At 34.2% G+C, this 16599-nt stretch overlaps 2 protein-coding genes across 2 annotated transcripts; one reads left to right on the top strand and one right to left on the bottom strand.

The window, feature by feature from the left end:
* Nucleotides 1–2460: 2460 nt before the first annotated feature.
* LOC110940992 (histidine biosynthesis bifunctional protein hisIE, chloroplastic) lies at nt 2461–8023 on the bottom strand. The gene is made up of 6 exons (XM_022182572.2): nt 7867–8023; nt 6619–6806; nt 5470–5715; nt 3651–3746; nt 3384–3535; nt 2461–2836 (listed from the first exon to the last, which is right to left on the bottom strand). The coding sequence occupies exons 2-6, from the start codon at nt 6784–6786 to the stop codon at nt 2626–2628; spliced, it is 873 nt and encodes a 290-aa protein (XP_022038264.1). The 5' UTR covers nt 6787–6806; nt 7867–8023; the 3' UTR covers nt 2461–2625.
* Nucleotides 8024–15183: 7160 nt separating this feature from the next.
* Nucleotides 15184–15872, top strand: LOC110939018. The gene is made up of 3 exons (XM_022180929.2): nt 15184–15295; nt 15517–15606; nt 15719–15872. Exons 1-3 carry the CDS (start codon nt 15233–15235, stop codon nt 15869–15871), a joined length of 306 nt encoding a protein of 101 aa, XP_022036621.1. The 5' UTR covers nt 15184–15232; the 3' UTR covers nt 15872.
* The last annotated feature ends 727 nt before the right edge of the window (nt 15873–16599 follow it).

Raw genomic sequence — 16599 nt, 5'->3', positions numbered from 1 at the left:
CCACAAGCGCCAACACGCAATAATTATAACCCCGTGGAGTACCAACTTCTTGTTCCCCGACACACCGCATGACACGTGCATATCCACCAAGCCCTTAACATGAAACGCGAAAACATCTGGAATCCGACACCATCTAGAAATCCCATTCAATGGTGTCAAGTATCTTTAATGCAAGGCCATACAACTCGTATAAGTGACAAGACAAAAATAACATTTTTTATAAAAAAACATAAGACTTTGTAATAAAACTAAATAAATTAGGGTGATTTTTTTAAAGATAAAAATTTTATCAATAAAATTAACCAACAGTATTAGGGATGAGCATTTGTTATTTGGTACCGGTACCGGTACCCACTTTTTAGCATTTTCGGTATCGGTACTTTTGGTACCGGTTCGGTAGCGTACCGGTAAAATGCCGAAATTTACATTCAAATACCGTACCGTACTGAATATTTCGGTACCGGTACCCAGTTTTGACGAATTTCCGTGCCGGTATTTTCGGTACCGGTACCACGCTCTTCCCTAACTAGCATGATGTTTTGTTTGTGAAATAGTATTTTTTTTTTATTTTATAAAAGTAAACCATTGTAACACTATAATAAAATTGGGTGTCAGAGGAAAATAAGTTGAAAGTTGGAAGTAACGTGGTACAATTTGTAAGTTAGAATTGTCATGGGTCAAATGATGAAAGTTTAACATTCCTAAATTTTAAATACTAGAAATTGTTGATGGAAAAGATTATATTATCTTATATGATATGATTATTGCAAAAATGAAAAGGTACAATATATAATTTAGGTGCAAGAAACCGGGTTTTAAAGCAATGGATACAATATTTTAAAAAGGTTAAAAAACATACTAGTCAAAATAATATTTTCAAGCTTGCCTTGCTTTTTAAACAATAATAACTCGGAGTTAGAATTAATGGAGGGATTAGAGAGTGGATCATTATAGTTATCAAGAATAAAAGAATCATCTATACTCATTTTTGTAGATGTATTTAGTTCACAGTGTTTAGGTTAAATATGATTTTCTCTAAAAATAGGAGTAAATTTCGTGTGCTCAAGTATGATCAGAAATGTCTTTTGATGTAAAAAAATTACCCATTTTCTAATAAAATGAAATTTTGAGTCATGTTTTAAATTGGAGAAAAATGTTCGAATAGTCCTTGTGATTTGTCCAGATTTCACCTATAGTCCTTACAATTTTAAAATTACAGCTATGGTCTTCAACATGCCCTTAGTCTTGAAATATAAACTGAAGTTGGGGACTATAACTGTAATTTTAGAAGTGTATGGACTATAGGTAAAATCTGGGCAAATCACAAAGACTTTCCGGGTACTTTTCTCTTTAAATTGAACATACTTCCAACGATACACAAACACTTTTCTCTTTAAATAGAACATACTTCCAATGATATACAGGCACTTTTCTCTTTAAATTGAACATAGTTCCAATGATACACGAATATAAATTAGATTGATGAAATAATTTCAGCATTTCATGTTTATTTTTGTAAATTTCTTAATCATCTTTTATAAAAGAGTTAATTGTTTTCGTCCCTCTGGTTTGTCAAAAATCACTATTTCAGTCCATTGTTTAAAATTTGCGATTTCAGTCCCTGTGGTTTTACTTTCGTAACCATTTCAATCCATTTATTCTGTAAGTACAAGGACTGAAATGGTTACGAGGTGGACTGAAATGTTTACGAAAGTGAAACCACAGGGACTGAAATCACAATTTTTAAACTAATGGACTGAAATAGTGATTTTTGACAAACCACATGGACGAAAACAGTAATTAACTCTTTATAAAAATATGTCATCTTTTTAAAATGAAATACAACAACCATACTCAGTATTTCCCACAAATAGCAAAGCTACTTATAGGGTCTGGGGAGGGTAGAATGTAGACAGACCTTGCCTCCATCCCTAGGATAGAGAGACTGCTTCCAGAGAGACCCCCGGCTCAATAATTACAGACTTGGTCCTAATGGTTCAATAATTACACACTTGATCCCGATGGTTGTAATTTTTGCACTCGTGTGGTCCGTAGCACTAACATCTGTTAAGTTTTCGCACACATTTAACTGAGAAAGTTAACACAGGTTACTGATAAGGATCACCCGAATGCAAATATTATAACCACCGGAATCAAGTCTAGTACCATATCTGCAATATTTGCAAACAACAGGGACCAACCAGACATTTAACTCTGAAATAAACAAGGTTTTGTCCCAATCAACAAAGGTAACAATTTATTTCATTTTGTTGACGTATGATTTTAAATCTGTCAAAAATAATTTGTTTGAAGCAAATAATCTTGTTTATTGTAAAGTGTAACGACTAATTAATTCTTGGATAATCATATTTCAGCACTTCAAATATCATATACAAGGTTATATTTTTCACATATTATATCATATCACAAAATGAAACAGAATGAAAATTATAGCAAAACTATTATCAAAATTCACCTGCTTTTAATTTTTCCAAAATAACTGTCACATAACTGAAGATTCATTGATACAAAATATCATTAAAACACAACTACAAAACAAAGATTGTTCAATGGAACACAAGTTTAATCAATCAACTTCCAAATACGCGATCAAAACAGCAATATTCACTTGATGCTTTTCGCCTTGCGGCTATTTTTTTCCTCAATACCTGATTGAGTAAATCTGCATCTAAGAACCTCGAGAACATCTTCAAACTTTAATCCTCTGCGGATCAATAAAACCATTTCATGATACAACACGTCTGCCATTTCCGATAAAGTTCTTGATTCGTCTTCACTCTCTTCAAGTGTTCTGCAAAACTCATCTGCTTCTTCACTGAAAGGGAAAAAAATGCATTACCTCACCCGGTTATAGATAATAACATAAGGGAAAATAACGAAAATGGACATTGACCAGTCAATATTACGAAAACAAACATGCTTCGCGTCTGTCAATCCCTGACTATTGCGTCTATGGTAGAGTTTGCGTCTGAGATTGTACCATGGGTTTCTGCGCCTATTTTTTTTTTTGTTTTCCACCATGATTTTTAAAGAACATAAATTTTTCATACGATAGTATTTTCTTATAAAAAATACACCAAATTAAAGATAATAAAATTCTCTTTAATTTGGTGTAACCTTTTAAAAAAAATATTAACATATAAAAAAGTTATGCTTGATTAAAATTCGTGGTGGAAAAGTAAAAAAAAAAAAACTAAGGATGATGACACATGTCAACTTCCTATTTGCTAGGATTCACGAGACCACCATAGACGCGAACCATGTTCATTTTCGTAATTTTGACTGGTCAATGTCCATTTTCTTGATTTTCCCATAACATAACCCAAATCAACGTATTAAAAAATCGCATGACATCAGCATACCGGATCTTTGAGCACAATAACTTGTCATCGAGCAATAAACGTTTTGTCCATGATGGTTTGCCTTGTTCGGGTGCTGACAATTCTTCATTTCTTTTGGCAAGTGTGGATTCCAGCGAGTACAATGTGGTCAACGCAAGATTATTTTCTTCAACCTTATAAAAAAAGAAAATATCAATTATCAAATGGATCCAAGATCAAACGTATACAAAATTACAAACAAAAAAAAAAAAGAAATGAAAAAAAGGCTAAAAAATAAGTAATGCGCACCTCTGGCTTATTTAGAGAATCAAATATAGAAGTGTAATAGCATGTCTCGGATCCAGTGTGACAAGTAGGACCATCAGGTTTTCCGAGGTATATAATCTGAAGAAATGTTATTTCAGTCATATTTTCCCAAAAAAAAAAAAAAAGAATAAAGTACACGGACGGCCCCTGTGGTTGATCAAAATTTTGGATTTAGACCCAAGCTTTCCAAAAGTACACGGATGGTCCCTATGGTTGATCAAAATTTTGGATTTAGACCCTAGCTTTCCAAAAGTACACGGATGGTCCCTGTGGTTTGCATTTTGTAACGCATTTAGTACCCAACGTTTGCCAAAAGTACATGGATGGTGCCTGTGGTTTGCACTTTGTAACGCATTTAGTCCCTAATTTGGAGCTGCTGAAACCTTTAGATTTGTTAGCTGTGGACTAAATGCGTTACAAACCGCATACCACAAGGACCATCCGTGTACTTTTGAAAAGCTAGGGACCAAATCCAAAATTTTGATCAACCATAGGGACCATCTGTGTACTAATGAGCACACGATGGCTGCTAAACAATGTCACAAAAGTATAACATTGTCTCGTGAATGTTTCAATATTTCGCTTGTCCTACTTGCCAATGTCTATAAAACACTTTAACTGAGACTAAAGAGAGAATATTGTAGATCAAAATCGATACAAGAAATGAAAATCTTAACCCGCTTACCTACAAATGGGTCGGTTTTGGGGGTTATGCACTTATGCTTCATCTCTAATGGGTGAAGGGTTGCGATAAAATATACAAATAAAAAAGAACTTGTCACATGGGCCAAATGTTATTCGAGCTATGCAGTTAATATTGGTGATATATCACCGATATATTGGTTATCGGTCCCCATGTAAAATATTAGTACCGATATTATCGGCGATATTGACCCATATTATATCACCGACTTTCCCGACATCCATACCTTTCTTCATGGTTTTAAAAACGCTTGAGGCGTCCGCCTCAAGGCGCGCCTCGAGGCGAAACGGCCAAAAAACGAGTTTGAGGCGCGCCTCATGGGGTTTTTATTGTGTTTGCGCCTCAGAGGGGATGAGGCGCTAAGAAAGGCTGCACCTCAGGGGATTTTGATAGTTGTTTTTGATGTTTTTGACTTTTTGTGTCAATTTCAAGCATTCCATGTCTTTTTTATGTGTGTTTTTGATGATTTTGATGAATCTGATGATGAAATTAGTTAGTATTATTATTTTTATAATATATATAATTTTATATTTATTTATTAATACCGCCTTGGCCTTACGCGTCGTTTCGCCTCGAGGCTTACGCCTCGTGAGGCGAAGGGAAAACGCCTCGAAACTCATTCCCATTCTCTTAAACCTTGCCTTTCTTCTGAGTTCTACCACTCGTCTTTCTTCTTATTGCTGCTATGAGTAAGTCTTAATTATTAATTGTTAGTGTTAAATATTAGTGTTTTGCAAGTTGCAAAAGGTTGATTTGTTAATGGTAGGAGAGTATACTGAATTGTTAGTGTTAAATTGCTATATATATAAATTCTACATATATTAAAATTATCGATATCCCACTGCGATAACCTATATCTCAAATATCGGTCCTTGACCGATATCCGATTTTTACTGCATTAATTGCATAGAAGGGTTGCGATAAAAAGTACAAATAAAAAAGAAACTGTCACACAGGGTGAATGTCATCCAAGATGTATTCAAATGCATACAAACTAATACTAATATTTTAAGAAAACTTCATTAAGAAAAGGACAAACGTAGCATTTTTCATGGGGTGGACTCGGTAATTTACTGGTTTAAGCGTGAAAGGACTTACAGAATCACGATCACAATCGAGGAAAATATCATGAACATTGATGAAGTTAAGAGAGGTTTCGCCTTTTGTCCACAACGTCGATCTTGATCTACTATAAAAAGTTGCTTTTTTGGAAGTGATTGTCGTTGCAAGGGCATCCCTGTTGGCAAATCCTTGCATAAGTATTGCTCCCGAGTCGACGTTTTGAGCTATAGCCACAGCCAAACCCTTTTCATCCCATTTCACACTCTCCAATACTGAGTTTATCTGATTTTTTTTTAAATTTCGATAAATACCAAGTAAATGCAAATGTCAAGATGTTATCGCTAGTTAGTCGTCATGCATCATATAAGAAGAAAAACAAAAGTTTAATACCTTCGGCTTGGTCCCGTTTGTTTTTAAGAGTTAATTGTCATTTTCGTCCCACTGGTTTGTCCAATTATGCCAGTCCAGACTAAATTTGTACCATTTCTGTCCCTGACATTCTTGAAACATGCCAGTTCCGTCCAAAAAAACTAACGTCTTTTAAAACGTGTTGCTTAATGAAGGGTAAAAACGTCATTTTCCTTTTTCTTAAAGGGGGTGGGATTTTAATAGGGTTTAAAAAAGGGAAAATAAAAGAAAAATGGAAAATGACATTTTTACCCTTCATTAAACAACAGGCTTTAACATACGTTAGTATTTTGGGATGAACTGGCATGTTTCAAGAATGTTAGGGACGCAAATGGTACAAATTTGAAATCTGGCCTGACATAATTGGACAAACCACAGGGACGAAAAAAAGGGAAAATAAAAGAAAAATGGAGTTTTTTACCCCTCACTAATTTTTATACCTTGCATTTTTATGTTATAGTTACAAAAGTAGTCTGCTTGAAAAGTTGTAGTTACCAAAATGGATAAAAATGTTAAAATTACGGAAACGAGTTAATTACATAGTTAGTCCTTGTGGTTTACACAAAGTAACAATCTAAGGTACTAATAGTTTAAAATCACATCCTGGCGTGAATCTAGTATTATTTACTTATAGTCACTTGAATCGTAATCAAATATGAGGTTGTAAATCTGCCGTCTGAATGCATGATTGTTCACAAAGTGGTTATGTTTTTATTTGAATTTTCGAAGAAATTAATGAAAACATGAACATGAAGTACAAGGTTTATAATATGTTACCTTAGATTCAAGATGAATATCGTGATCTGGTTTCTTAATGCAAGCTTTGATAGAAGAACATCTATTGTTGGATGTATTACTTCGAGTGGACCCACTGACGGGGTTGAAGATGCATTCCCATGAAGAAATTCGCAGAGATTGAAGTCCGTGAAAGTTTGCAAACGCCATATGGAATCAAGAAAATTATCCTATAAACGAAAAGGTTGATTTGAAGATACCATGAGTAAAATACTGCAAAATATAGTTTAACACTTTAACTATATCAATAGCGGTTGATTAGAACAATGAACATTAATCAAATGCAAGCGACTTACCCTGCATTTGATTCAAAGTGCAAAGTTTATAGAACCGAGACACAAAGAAATGATATCATCTAAATTAAAGTATTAAACTTTACATACTTCATCCTGAGAAAGTCAATGTTTTGACTTTTGAGAGCCTTCCAAATGCAAAAATGAAATGATTATTTGTAGCTAGAAAAAAGATTAATGCATGATTAAACTATAAATGAAGCCATGTTAACACAAACTCTTCTTTAAACAAAACCAACAATTTTTTTTCCATGTTCAACTTTTAAAAGAGAATTTTGGCCATCGTTGTAAAAATCCCGACTAGTCGCTGATTAATCACTAATCGGAGGTTCACTAATTAATGGACGATTAATCGCTAGGCAGTCAATGGCGGCCCTATTCTGGCCAAATTTCGACCAAACCTTATAAATTCTGCCAATAACTTAAAAAATGGGTCAATGAGGGATTAAAACATGTCTACTTTAAAAAGTTACACATAAAAATCCCAATCCGATTAATCACTAGTCGTCCGTACCCTACCGACCGACTAGCGTCTAACGATTCTTACAACAGTGATTTTGGCACAAGTGTAGTAACATGCAAATCTGGCAAACTAGCGAAGCGGGGTTCGACTGCCTTGCTTTGCTGTTTGCTCTCCTTTTTTTTTTATAGTTTCATAATAAATAAGCAAGAGCAAAAATCTACAAAATACCAAGAGTTTGTGAACAAACACGTATCAGGAAATAAATGAGTAGGTAAATGTAGCAATCTGAAAGCACAAGTATCTAAAAAATGTTTAAATCGCTTCTGATAACACATGCAAACTAGTTCAATCGATTTTCTTAATCTAAATTTGACCAGTCATAATAATAATTTAAGGAATTATCGCAAAATGGAGCCCTAATCTAAGAAATGATCGCAAACTAAATGTTTAAGAGTAAAGTTATGTTGATGATACCTTCACCGGAATCGAAGATTATGCCGTCGCCTTGGAGCTACTCTTCACTATTTTGGGGTTTCCGGCTCAATAACTTTTCAATATTATACACACATTTTAAATGGTTTAAAAATAGAGTAAATTACAATTTTGGCCCCTGTGTTATATCACTTTTACCCTATTAGTCTAAAATATAATTTTTTAACATTTGTACTCTCATGGTCTCTATAACTAACAATTTTGGCCACTGAGTCTAACTCAACCCATTACCCTGGTTAATTAATTGTCACATGCAACTCACATGATGGGTAAATTAGTAAATTCACCTCCCCACTTTACTGATTTTATTAACAAAACCCTAGCCTTTTCTGTGTTCCAGAGTTTACTAATGGAAGGAAAGGAAAAGAAACAAAAAGAAAGTAAAAATATTTTGTGTTCCAGAGTTTTATTTAAGGAAGTAAAAGAAAGGAAAATAAAACATGTCATGTTCCCAAGTTTCATTTAAGAAAGGAAATGAAAGGAAAACTAGGGTAAATTTTTTAGTTTTTCTTTCCTTCCGATTTGGGAGGAAATGGGGGAAAGACATCTTTTTTTCCTTACTCACTTTTACTTTCTTTTCTTTTCTCTCGTTAAAGTTAACTCGGGAACAGAGCGATCTTCTTCACCATTCCCTCTCAAACCACCCGATTTGGTTTGTTTCTTCCTTGTTGCCACGAAACAACCATCTACTGCCATGGGACCACCACCATCGCTGACCGCCTCCACCACAAACCACCTTGAAAACTAACATCGTCGGATTTGTGCTTAGAGCTCACACTTGTCACCGGAGAGGCTCACCGACTAACCATTTGTTCGACAAATCGATTTACCTCCGAAAAACCACCAGATCTAAGCCTGTACACCACTTCAAACACCGTATTCTCCGTCGACGGTACCTTTCATGTTGAAGCTTTTTAGAAAAGAAATGGGGTCGGTGATTGGGTTTTTGCCGGCGGTGCCTTTCATCGTGATCTTTGTCCGTCATCAAATGTGGAAAAAAAAAGGCAGTGCACTATGTAGGCTAGAAAAACAAAAGAAAATTTTGGTTTTACATGACTAGCAGGCAACTACAATGAAATCCTCTTTTATCTTTGCTCAATTTGAAGTACTGAACCACCGATGGGTTTGTCAGATGGCCTATTTGCCGCTCAAAAATATTTTTTTATTCACGCACCCACCACAGGGTTAGCACCATTGTTGTCCTGTTTGATTGTCAGTGTTATTCTTGTGGTTTGGTATCAGAATTCGAATCGCAGATTAAGGGTTTTGGTTGGAGAAGATGATTAATCTGAGAACAATTAAGGGGTTTTGTTGTGATAAGTGGGTATTAAATTGTCTTCAATAGGTAAGTGGGGATGTGAATTTACTAATATACCCAGTTGCATGTGACAATTAATTAACTAGGGTAATGGGTTGAGTTAGACTCAGGGGTCAAAATAGTTAGTTATAGAGACCATGTGGGCATAGATGTTAAAAAATTCTATTTTAGTCTAATAGGGTAAAAGTGATATAACCACAGGGGCCAAAATCGTAATTTACTCTGAAAAATATAATCTACTTTATATAATAAAGAGTAAATTAAAAAATCGTCCTTTATGTATGTCACTTATTGCAAACTGTAACCTTTATCTTCAATAATTACAGAAAACGTACTCGATGTTTGCAAACCCTTGCAAGTTATGTCATTTAGCCCTAACTCAGTTAATTTTTGTGGTTAAACGAGGTGAAGTTACCCCGCGTGTTGCGGCGGGATGCTGATTACAAAAGTTTTAGCGATTCACATTAAATCTCACAACACATCAAAAGAGAGAATGAATTATTCAAATCGAAAGATATTAGGATTTTAACCCAATGAATTATTCTAAGCAAAAGATATTAGGGCTTCTAACATGTAGATATTTTAGTATTCAACAAACAAATAAAGGGTTTTCCATCAATAAAAATGTTTAGTTTTGTAGGTTGCAAAAGAGAAAAGAAACAAAACAACATTATTTTCTTTATAAAATTTAAGTATGCAGATTAGTAGTTAAATTAGAAGCCCTATACAAAATCAAGAATACACAATTACCCGACTCCCTCTAGATGGTGGTGATGATGATTGGTAAAGGTGGGTGATGTTTTATTCAAGAAAAATGAGGAATCGATGATATTATTCAAGAAAATGGTGACGGTGATGATTACCAATATTTGATTTGTTGCTTGTTAGAAATAATTTTCATAGAGTAAAAAAATAAATATTTTAAGTATTTCCATAGATTAATCAATCAAGTTGAGTTCGACTGACTGACTGTAAAGGTAAATTCTCAATTGATTGTAAAAAGTAAATTCAACGTATGGATTTTTGGGTTTCAAATTCTACAAATGACTACTGATAAATAGAATACTAAAATTTTTTAACATATGGATTTTGGAGTTTCAAATTCTACAAATATGGCTACTGATAAACGGTGGAACGCACCAAATTTTAAGGACATTATAGTTTTTTTTTTTTTTTCATTTTTGATATGGCATATTTCATTGTGAACAGGTGTTTAAACTTTAAACGGTGTAATGTCTACTCCTTCATTTGGCGGTTACTAATTCAAGTCCCAATTGAATAATCAAACACAAGAACAAGAACAAATGGAATAACTCTTTAAGAACTTTTATTATAACCAAGAAAATATAACTCAAAAAACTTGATTACAATAACTCATAAAACCATAACTCGGTTTTATCTTCTCTTGACTCTTAATAATGTCTACCCTACCTTGGTTCAGAGCCGTCCCCGAAAACTCTTGAAAAAATTTAGGCCTCGGGCGACGAAAAGAATTGGGCCCAAAATTAAGGCTAAAGGTAAATGAGTTACAAAAATAAAAATCTTAGTGATGGAACAAAGACTCGAACTTGAGACCTTTACATTATTTTGAGATAGTTTTTGCCATTACACCACCAATACTTTTGTGGATAATAAACGAATAAATATACTAAATATATAATTTAATAAATATATAAAAGCTTATAAAGACTTTTCGGGCCCTTAGAAATTTTGGGCCTCGGGCGCCGGCACGGGTTTGCCGGGCCCAGAGCCGGCCCTGCCTTGGTTTATATAGGCTACCCCTAACTTGGTGACCAAAACATTACCATATAACCCTAACTTGGTGACCAAGACATTACCAAATATAATTATAATATAATTAGGAAACTTAACCAATTATGACCAACTTGTCAACATTGATCCCTCAAGTTCACCGACTTGTGACTTGAACTCCTTTGTCACCCTTTTTCCCATCACCGACTTGTGACGAGTCGGGAATTACTACCAACAATCACCCCCTTAATTTCCGACTAGAAATAAGTAGGCTCTAACATGTCTTCTTTGTCTTGATTCTCATAGAACACATCTTGATCTCTAGCTGTGTTTTTCGGCTCCTTCCTAGCTCGAACATTCTTGCGACCTTGTACTCGACTAGTCCTTTGAACATGACTCGTCCTTTGGCCATAAGAACTCGCACCACCATTGACTCGGCTGCGATCTTGAGCAAACACCCGCTTTCTTGGATCATTAAATGTACCTCCTTGGGTTTGAATCTCTTGCTTAACATTTTCTTTGAATTCTTGAAAATTTTTCTTTGGACTTTGAATTTTGGGTTTCTTCATTAAACTTGGATCTTTGAGAAGATTCTGACTCGTACTTGCCGTATCATCTTTCAGTTCACCTCTTTGTAGATCCCTACCCGCAAAATTCTTTATTCTAGTCATGTTATCTTGTGTACCGGAACTTGCTATCTTGAGGTTGATCTTGTACAAACGGTTTTTGGTCCTTGTCACCTTCATCATAAGGTTTCCTATATCATCATGAATGGTTAGCAAATCACGTTTCATGTGAACGTCGCATCCACCTTCCGTTGCTTGACCAAGACTAATGATATTGCTTTGCAAACTCGGTATGTAGTAAACATCGGTTAACAGACGCTTCTCCCCCGTTTTCCCTTCAAGTAATACCGATCCCTTTCCCCGTATATCAATACAAGATCCATCTCCAAACTTCACCTTTCACGTGACACGTTCATTAAGTTCAAAGAAATAAGCTCGATTACCCGTCATGTGATTCGATGCCCCGTTATCGAGATACCAAGTGTCTTTCTCCATTGGCTCGGTCTCGAAACGCTTTGGATTCACCCATTCTTCATTTAGAAAAACCGTCTCCTGATCACATCTCATCATGAATAATGATGGATCAAAATCATCGTTTTTAGCTAAGTTAGCTTCATCTTGTTTCTTCATACGATCCGGACATCCTGACGCGAAGTGACCCAATTTATCACAACGGTAACACTGAATCCGTGATCTATCTTTCCTTCCTTTTTGACGATCATTGGTTCTTCTTTGACCCATTTGCTTTGACCCATGATCTTGACCATCTCGGATTCGACTTCCATCTTGGTCCTCATCATCCCAGTCCTGACGTCTACCTCGGTAACTTGAACCGCCTCGCCCACGCCCTCGCGTATTTTCATAGGATTTGGATTTCGAGGATGACTCACCATTGGCAAACATTAGATTACCTTGATTTTCTGCTAAAGACTCGATACCCTTAATCTTGTCTTCGAACGTCTTCAGTCTACCAATCGCTTCCTGAAACGTCATAGTCTTCAAATCTGCGAATTGTTCAATTGAAACTACAATTGGAACATACTTTGCTGGAATAGAGCCTAATAACTTTCTGGTAAGCTTTCTGTTTTCATAGGTGGTTCCCAAACTTGCTGCCTTGGTAACCAACTGACTTATTATGCCCGCGAAAGAATCAACTGTCTCTGTTTCTTTCATCTTCAAGGATTCGAACTCATTTTCCAGTTGCTCAAGCTTTGCCTCTCGAACCCGTTCCACCCCAACATACCGTGTCTTCAACGCTTCCCAGATTTCCTTTGCAGTCTGAAACTGAGCTACTTGAAACACGAGCTCTTCGGGTATTGCTTGAAGTAGAAGTGCAACCGCCATGTCATCCTTTCTGGCTTCTACCTCTTCTTCACCTGGTTCTAAAGCTTTCTGTATTCCATAAACTTTGAATATCGCTTTGATACGAATCGCCCAGATGTTGTAATTTGTTTCAGTTAACATTGGACACTGTAAAGTTGTGGTGCTTTGATCCTTAACCACAACCGGTGGTGGTCTGTTCCCGTCCGTCATTGATTTCTGAACAACTTTTCAAAATCGAACGCGTTTGCTCGCAGAAACCCGGTCACGAATAACTCTCGAAAAACCCGGATAAAAAAAACCTGAATTGAACCCGCTTGTTCAACTCAAATAACGTTTAATGGTTAAACTCAAACTTAGTTTAAACCAAAAAAAATAAATAAATAATAAACCAACTTTTTATTAATTTTTTTCCTCTTCGAACGTTGTTTAAAAATCCTTTTAATGGCCTTATCTTGATTTTTTAAATTGCAAAAATAAATCGTTTTGTTGTTTGTGCAAAGCCCTTTTGTGATCTATTGTATTCTTTAGTCACAAAACAAAACCATAAAAAACGACAAAAGGAAAAATCCAATGCTTCTCGCTTCTACTGCAATAAAATATTATTAAAGAACCCCTTGTCCTTTGATCGTTCTCGCTTCTCGCCGTCTGTGAACTATTGATTGCCTTCGGTCGTTGGAAACGATGACTCCGCTCCGTCGATAGAATCTTGCAATCCAATCACGGACTGTTAACTTCTTAGCCGCCGATCAAGAACCTGAGTACCCGTTTGATATCGACGATTGAACTTGGCTCTGATACCAATTCAAGTCCCAATCGAATAATCAAACACAAGAACAAGAACAAATGGAATAACTCTCCAAGAACTTTTATTATAACCAAGAAAATATAACTCAAAAAACTTGATTACAATAACTCATAAAACCATAACTCGGTTTTATCTTCTCTTGACTCTTAATAATGTCTACCCTACCTTGGTTTATATAGGCTACCCCTAACTTGGTGACCAAGACATTACCATATAACACTAACTTGGTGACCAAGACATTACCAAATATAATTATAATATAATTAGGAAACTTAACCAATTATGACCAACTTGTCAACATTGATCCCTCAAGTTCACCGACTTGTGACTTGAACTCCTTTGTCACCCTTTTTCCCATCACCGACTTGTGACGAGTCGGGAATTACTGCCAACACTAATAACAAAACACATAAAGCAACTCAATATATTACGAACCAATGCATCATAGAAAACCTTTGATTTAAACAGGAAAATACATTAAGAATAATATATTAATAAGTGCGTTAAAATCCTCAAGACCAAATCAATTCTTGTTACTCATAATAAAATTCATAAAGCGACACAATATATTTTGAGCGTTTTTTTACATGTGGTTTGGTTATGTGATTGCTAAGATATGATGGTTAAACACAACCTTTCGTAGAACCGTGACTATTTCTTAAAAGGTTACGTTTGAAATCATATTGAAATGTACCGAAATGATGGTTCCGTGATGACTGGCCATGTCATTTCATTTCACAAACCACATACACGTGATATGAAGGGATTTCTATTATAAATCCAACAAAATTTTATTACTCAAGCACAATTTTGATTAGAATTGATCATCTTTTTCTCATTTAATCTATACTATATTATAATACATGAGGGAAGGATTCCCAAAAGTTAAGAACTTCTTCCCCCATTATTTATAAATAAACCCTTAGAATGTGGGTAAAGTGGTCTTTTAAACCATAATTATTTTTTAGTCCTTCAATCTATTACATTTAAATCCTTGACATTTAACATAATTATGGGTAATTAGTTACACTCCTCCCCCCCTCTTTAATTCTTTAATGTATTCCTGCGATATCTTACAACCCGTAATGTTTTAAAAAAATCCGAAGGTACCATGACGATCGGCACATTTTTTTAAACGTTTCGATAGTTGTCTTTTTTAGTTTCGCCGTGCGTTCATAAAGTACAAATAGCCGATGCGTAAATGTACAATTGATTAAAGCCAACATTTGTTTTTTACCCAAGCCAGCTTTGACCATTACCTAACTACCGTACATTAACATTTGTATTTTACCCAAGTTTTTTATTTTGAACGGCATTAATAAACTAAAATAATCCCTATATTTACTTGTACAGAGTCAGTTTGTTGTGGCATGTTTAATATAGTAAGTATAGATAAAACTCACAACAAACTTCCTATTAAACATGCCACAACAAACTAAACAGGATATGTGGTAAAACTTAAAACTCACAACAAACTTCCTAAATAAATGGATGACCAATCTAAAACTAAACTCTAATGGACTACTATAAATACATAGCAAACACTCACAATTCTACATTTCTATTGCTAAACAGATTTAAAATATGGAGCCAGTTCTGAATTCACTTGATGCGAAAAAACAAGCATGCGATATTGAAAAATCTAAGGTCGGTTCTATGATAAGTTTTGTTATATCGCAATAATGAATAATTGTTTTCTTTTATTTACTTTTATGTGAATACTAACTTATTTGATTTTTCAGATTCAACACACCAATTTAAACACCCCAGTTGTCGAACAAGCTTTTGTTAGTTTTTAAGTAATATTTTCGCTTATAATCTTTCATATTAACAAGTTCGTTATGTTATTATTTGGTGTTTTATTGTAGGATGATGGTGATAATAGTGTTGAAATTATTTCTTATGGTGCAATGTTCAGTCCATACAAGTCTAAGCTTCAACGTCAATTTAGTGAAGAGGTAATTTTAAAATTTATTTAATTTTTTTTATATTTTTTTATTCAATATTTGTTCTTTTTTTAAATTTATTTAATCATTTTTTAACTTTTTTATTAAATTTTTGTTTTTTAAGGATCGGAAGTATGAGAATCAAAAGAAAAGATCTAAGAGACTCTCTGAATGGAAATGGGTCGAGGTTATAAATTTAGATGATTCTGAGGACGATGAGAAAGAAGATGAATTAGATGATACTGCTGATTCGAGCACAAACAAGAAAAACGGATAAAAAAAAGTAGAGATTTTAGATGAAATATATCAAGTGTTTTTATGTTTTTTTCATTTTCAGTTGTTTTTGTTTGATATAGACTATCCCATGAATAATAAAGTTTATTTTGTATTTGAAGTTTATGTTTTGTGTTATTTTATTGCACTTATAATTTACATCTCGATTGAACTAATATACTTTAGTACTTAATCATGTTCGTATTATATAATTTACATGTTCGTACTTGATCATTTCCAAAGAGATAAATTCGATTACCAAGAATGGCCAAAACATGAAAACTACCTCTTGGTTTGGAGTAAATTCAAGATTGTATTTACAAAGCACACTAAACTTATTCAATTTAACAATCATGTTTCACGAGGATTTCGTATATATCCATTAGTGCCTTCTATAAAAAAAACTGTTGGACGACACGAGATATGAAAAAATAATTATATAATATTATAGATTTTTCGAATAATTTGTATTTCTTAAATAAAAAGATAAAGTTAATAAAGATATAAACTTTTACATCCTATTTTTTTATAAAAACTGTTTTATAAAAATATGATTTTTTAAATATTTATAAAAATGAAATTTAACATTAGTTAAAGGTCTTTAAAACGTACCTACAAGTCACCTACTATTTTTTACTTTTTACTTTTTCAAAAATGAAAATTTTAAAATTAAAGTTTATTGGATGAGTATGATGTGGATATTTAAAAAAGTTATGGACTTTAAACAATAAA

The sequence above is a fragment of the Helianthus annuus genome, chromosome 5 (genome assembly GCF_002127325.2).
Source record: "Helianthus annuus cultivar XRQ/B chromosome 5, HanXRQr2.0-SUNRISE, whole genome shotgun sequence".
NCBI classification, from domain to species: Eukaryota; Viridiplantae; Streptophyta; class Magnoliopsida; order Asterales; family Asteraceae; genus Helianthus; species Helianthus annuus.
Note: the sequence above shows the minus strand (reverse complement) of the source record. Positions and strands in the feature narration are given on the sequence as shown.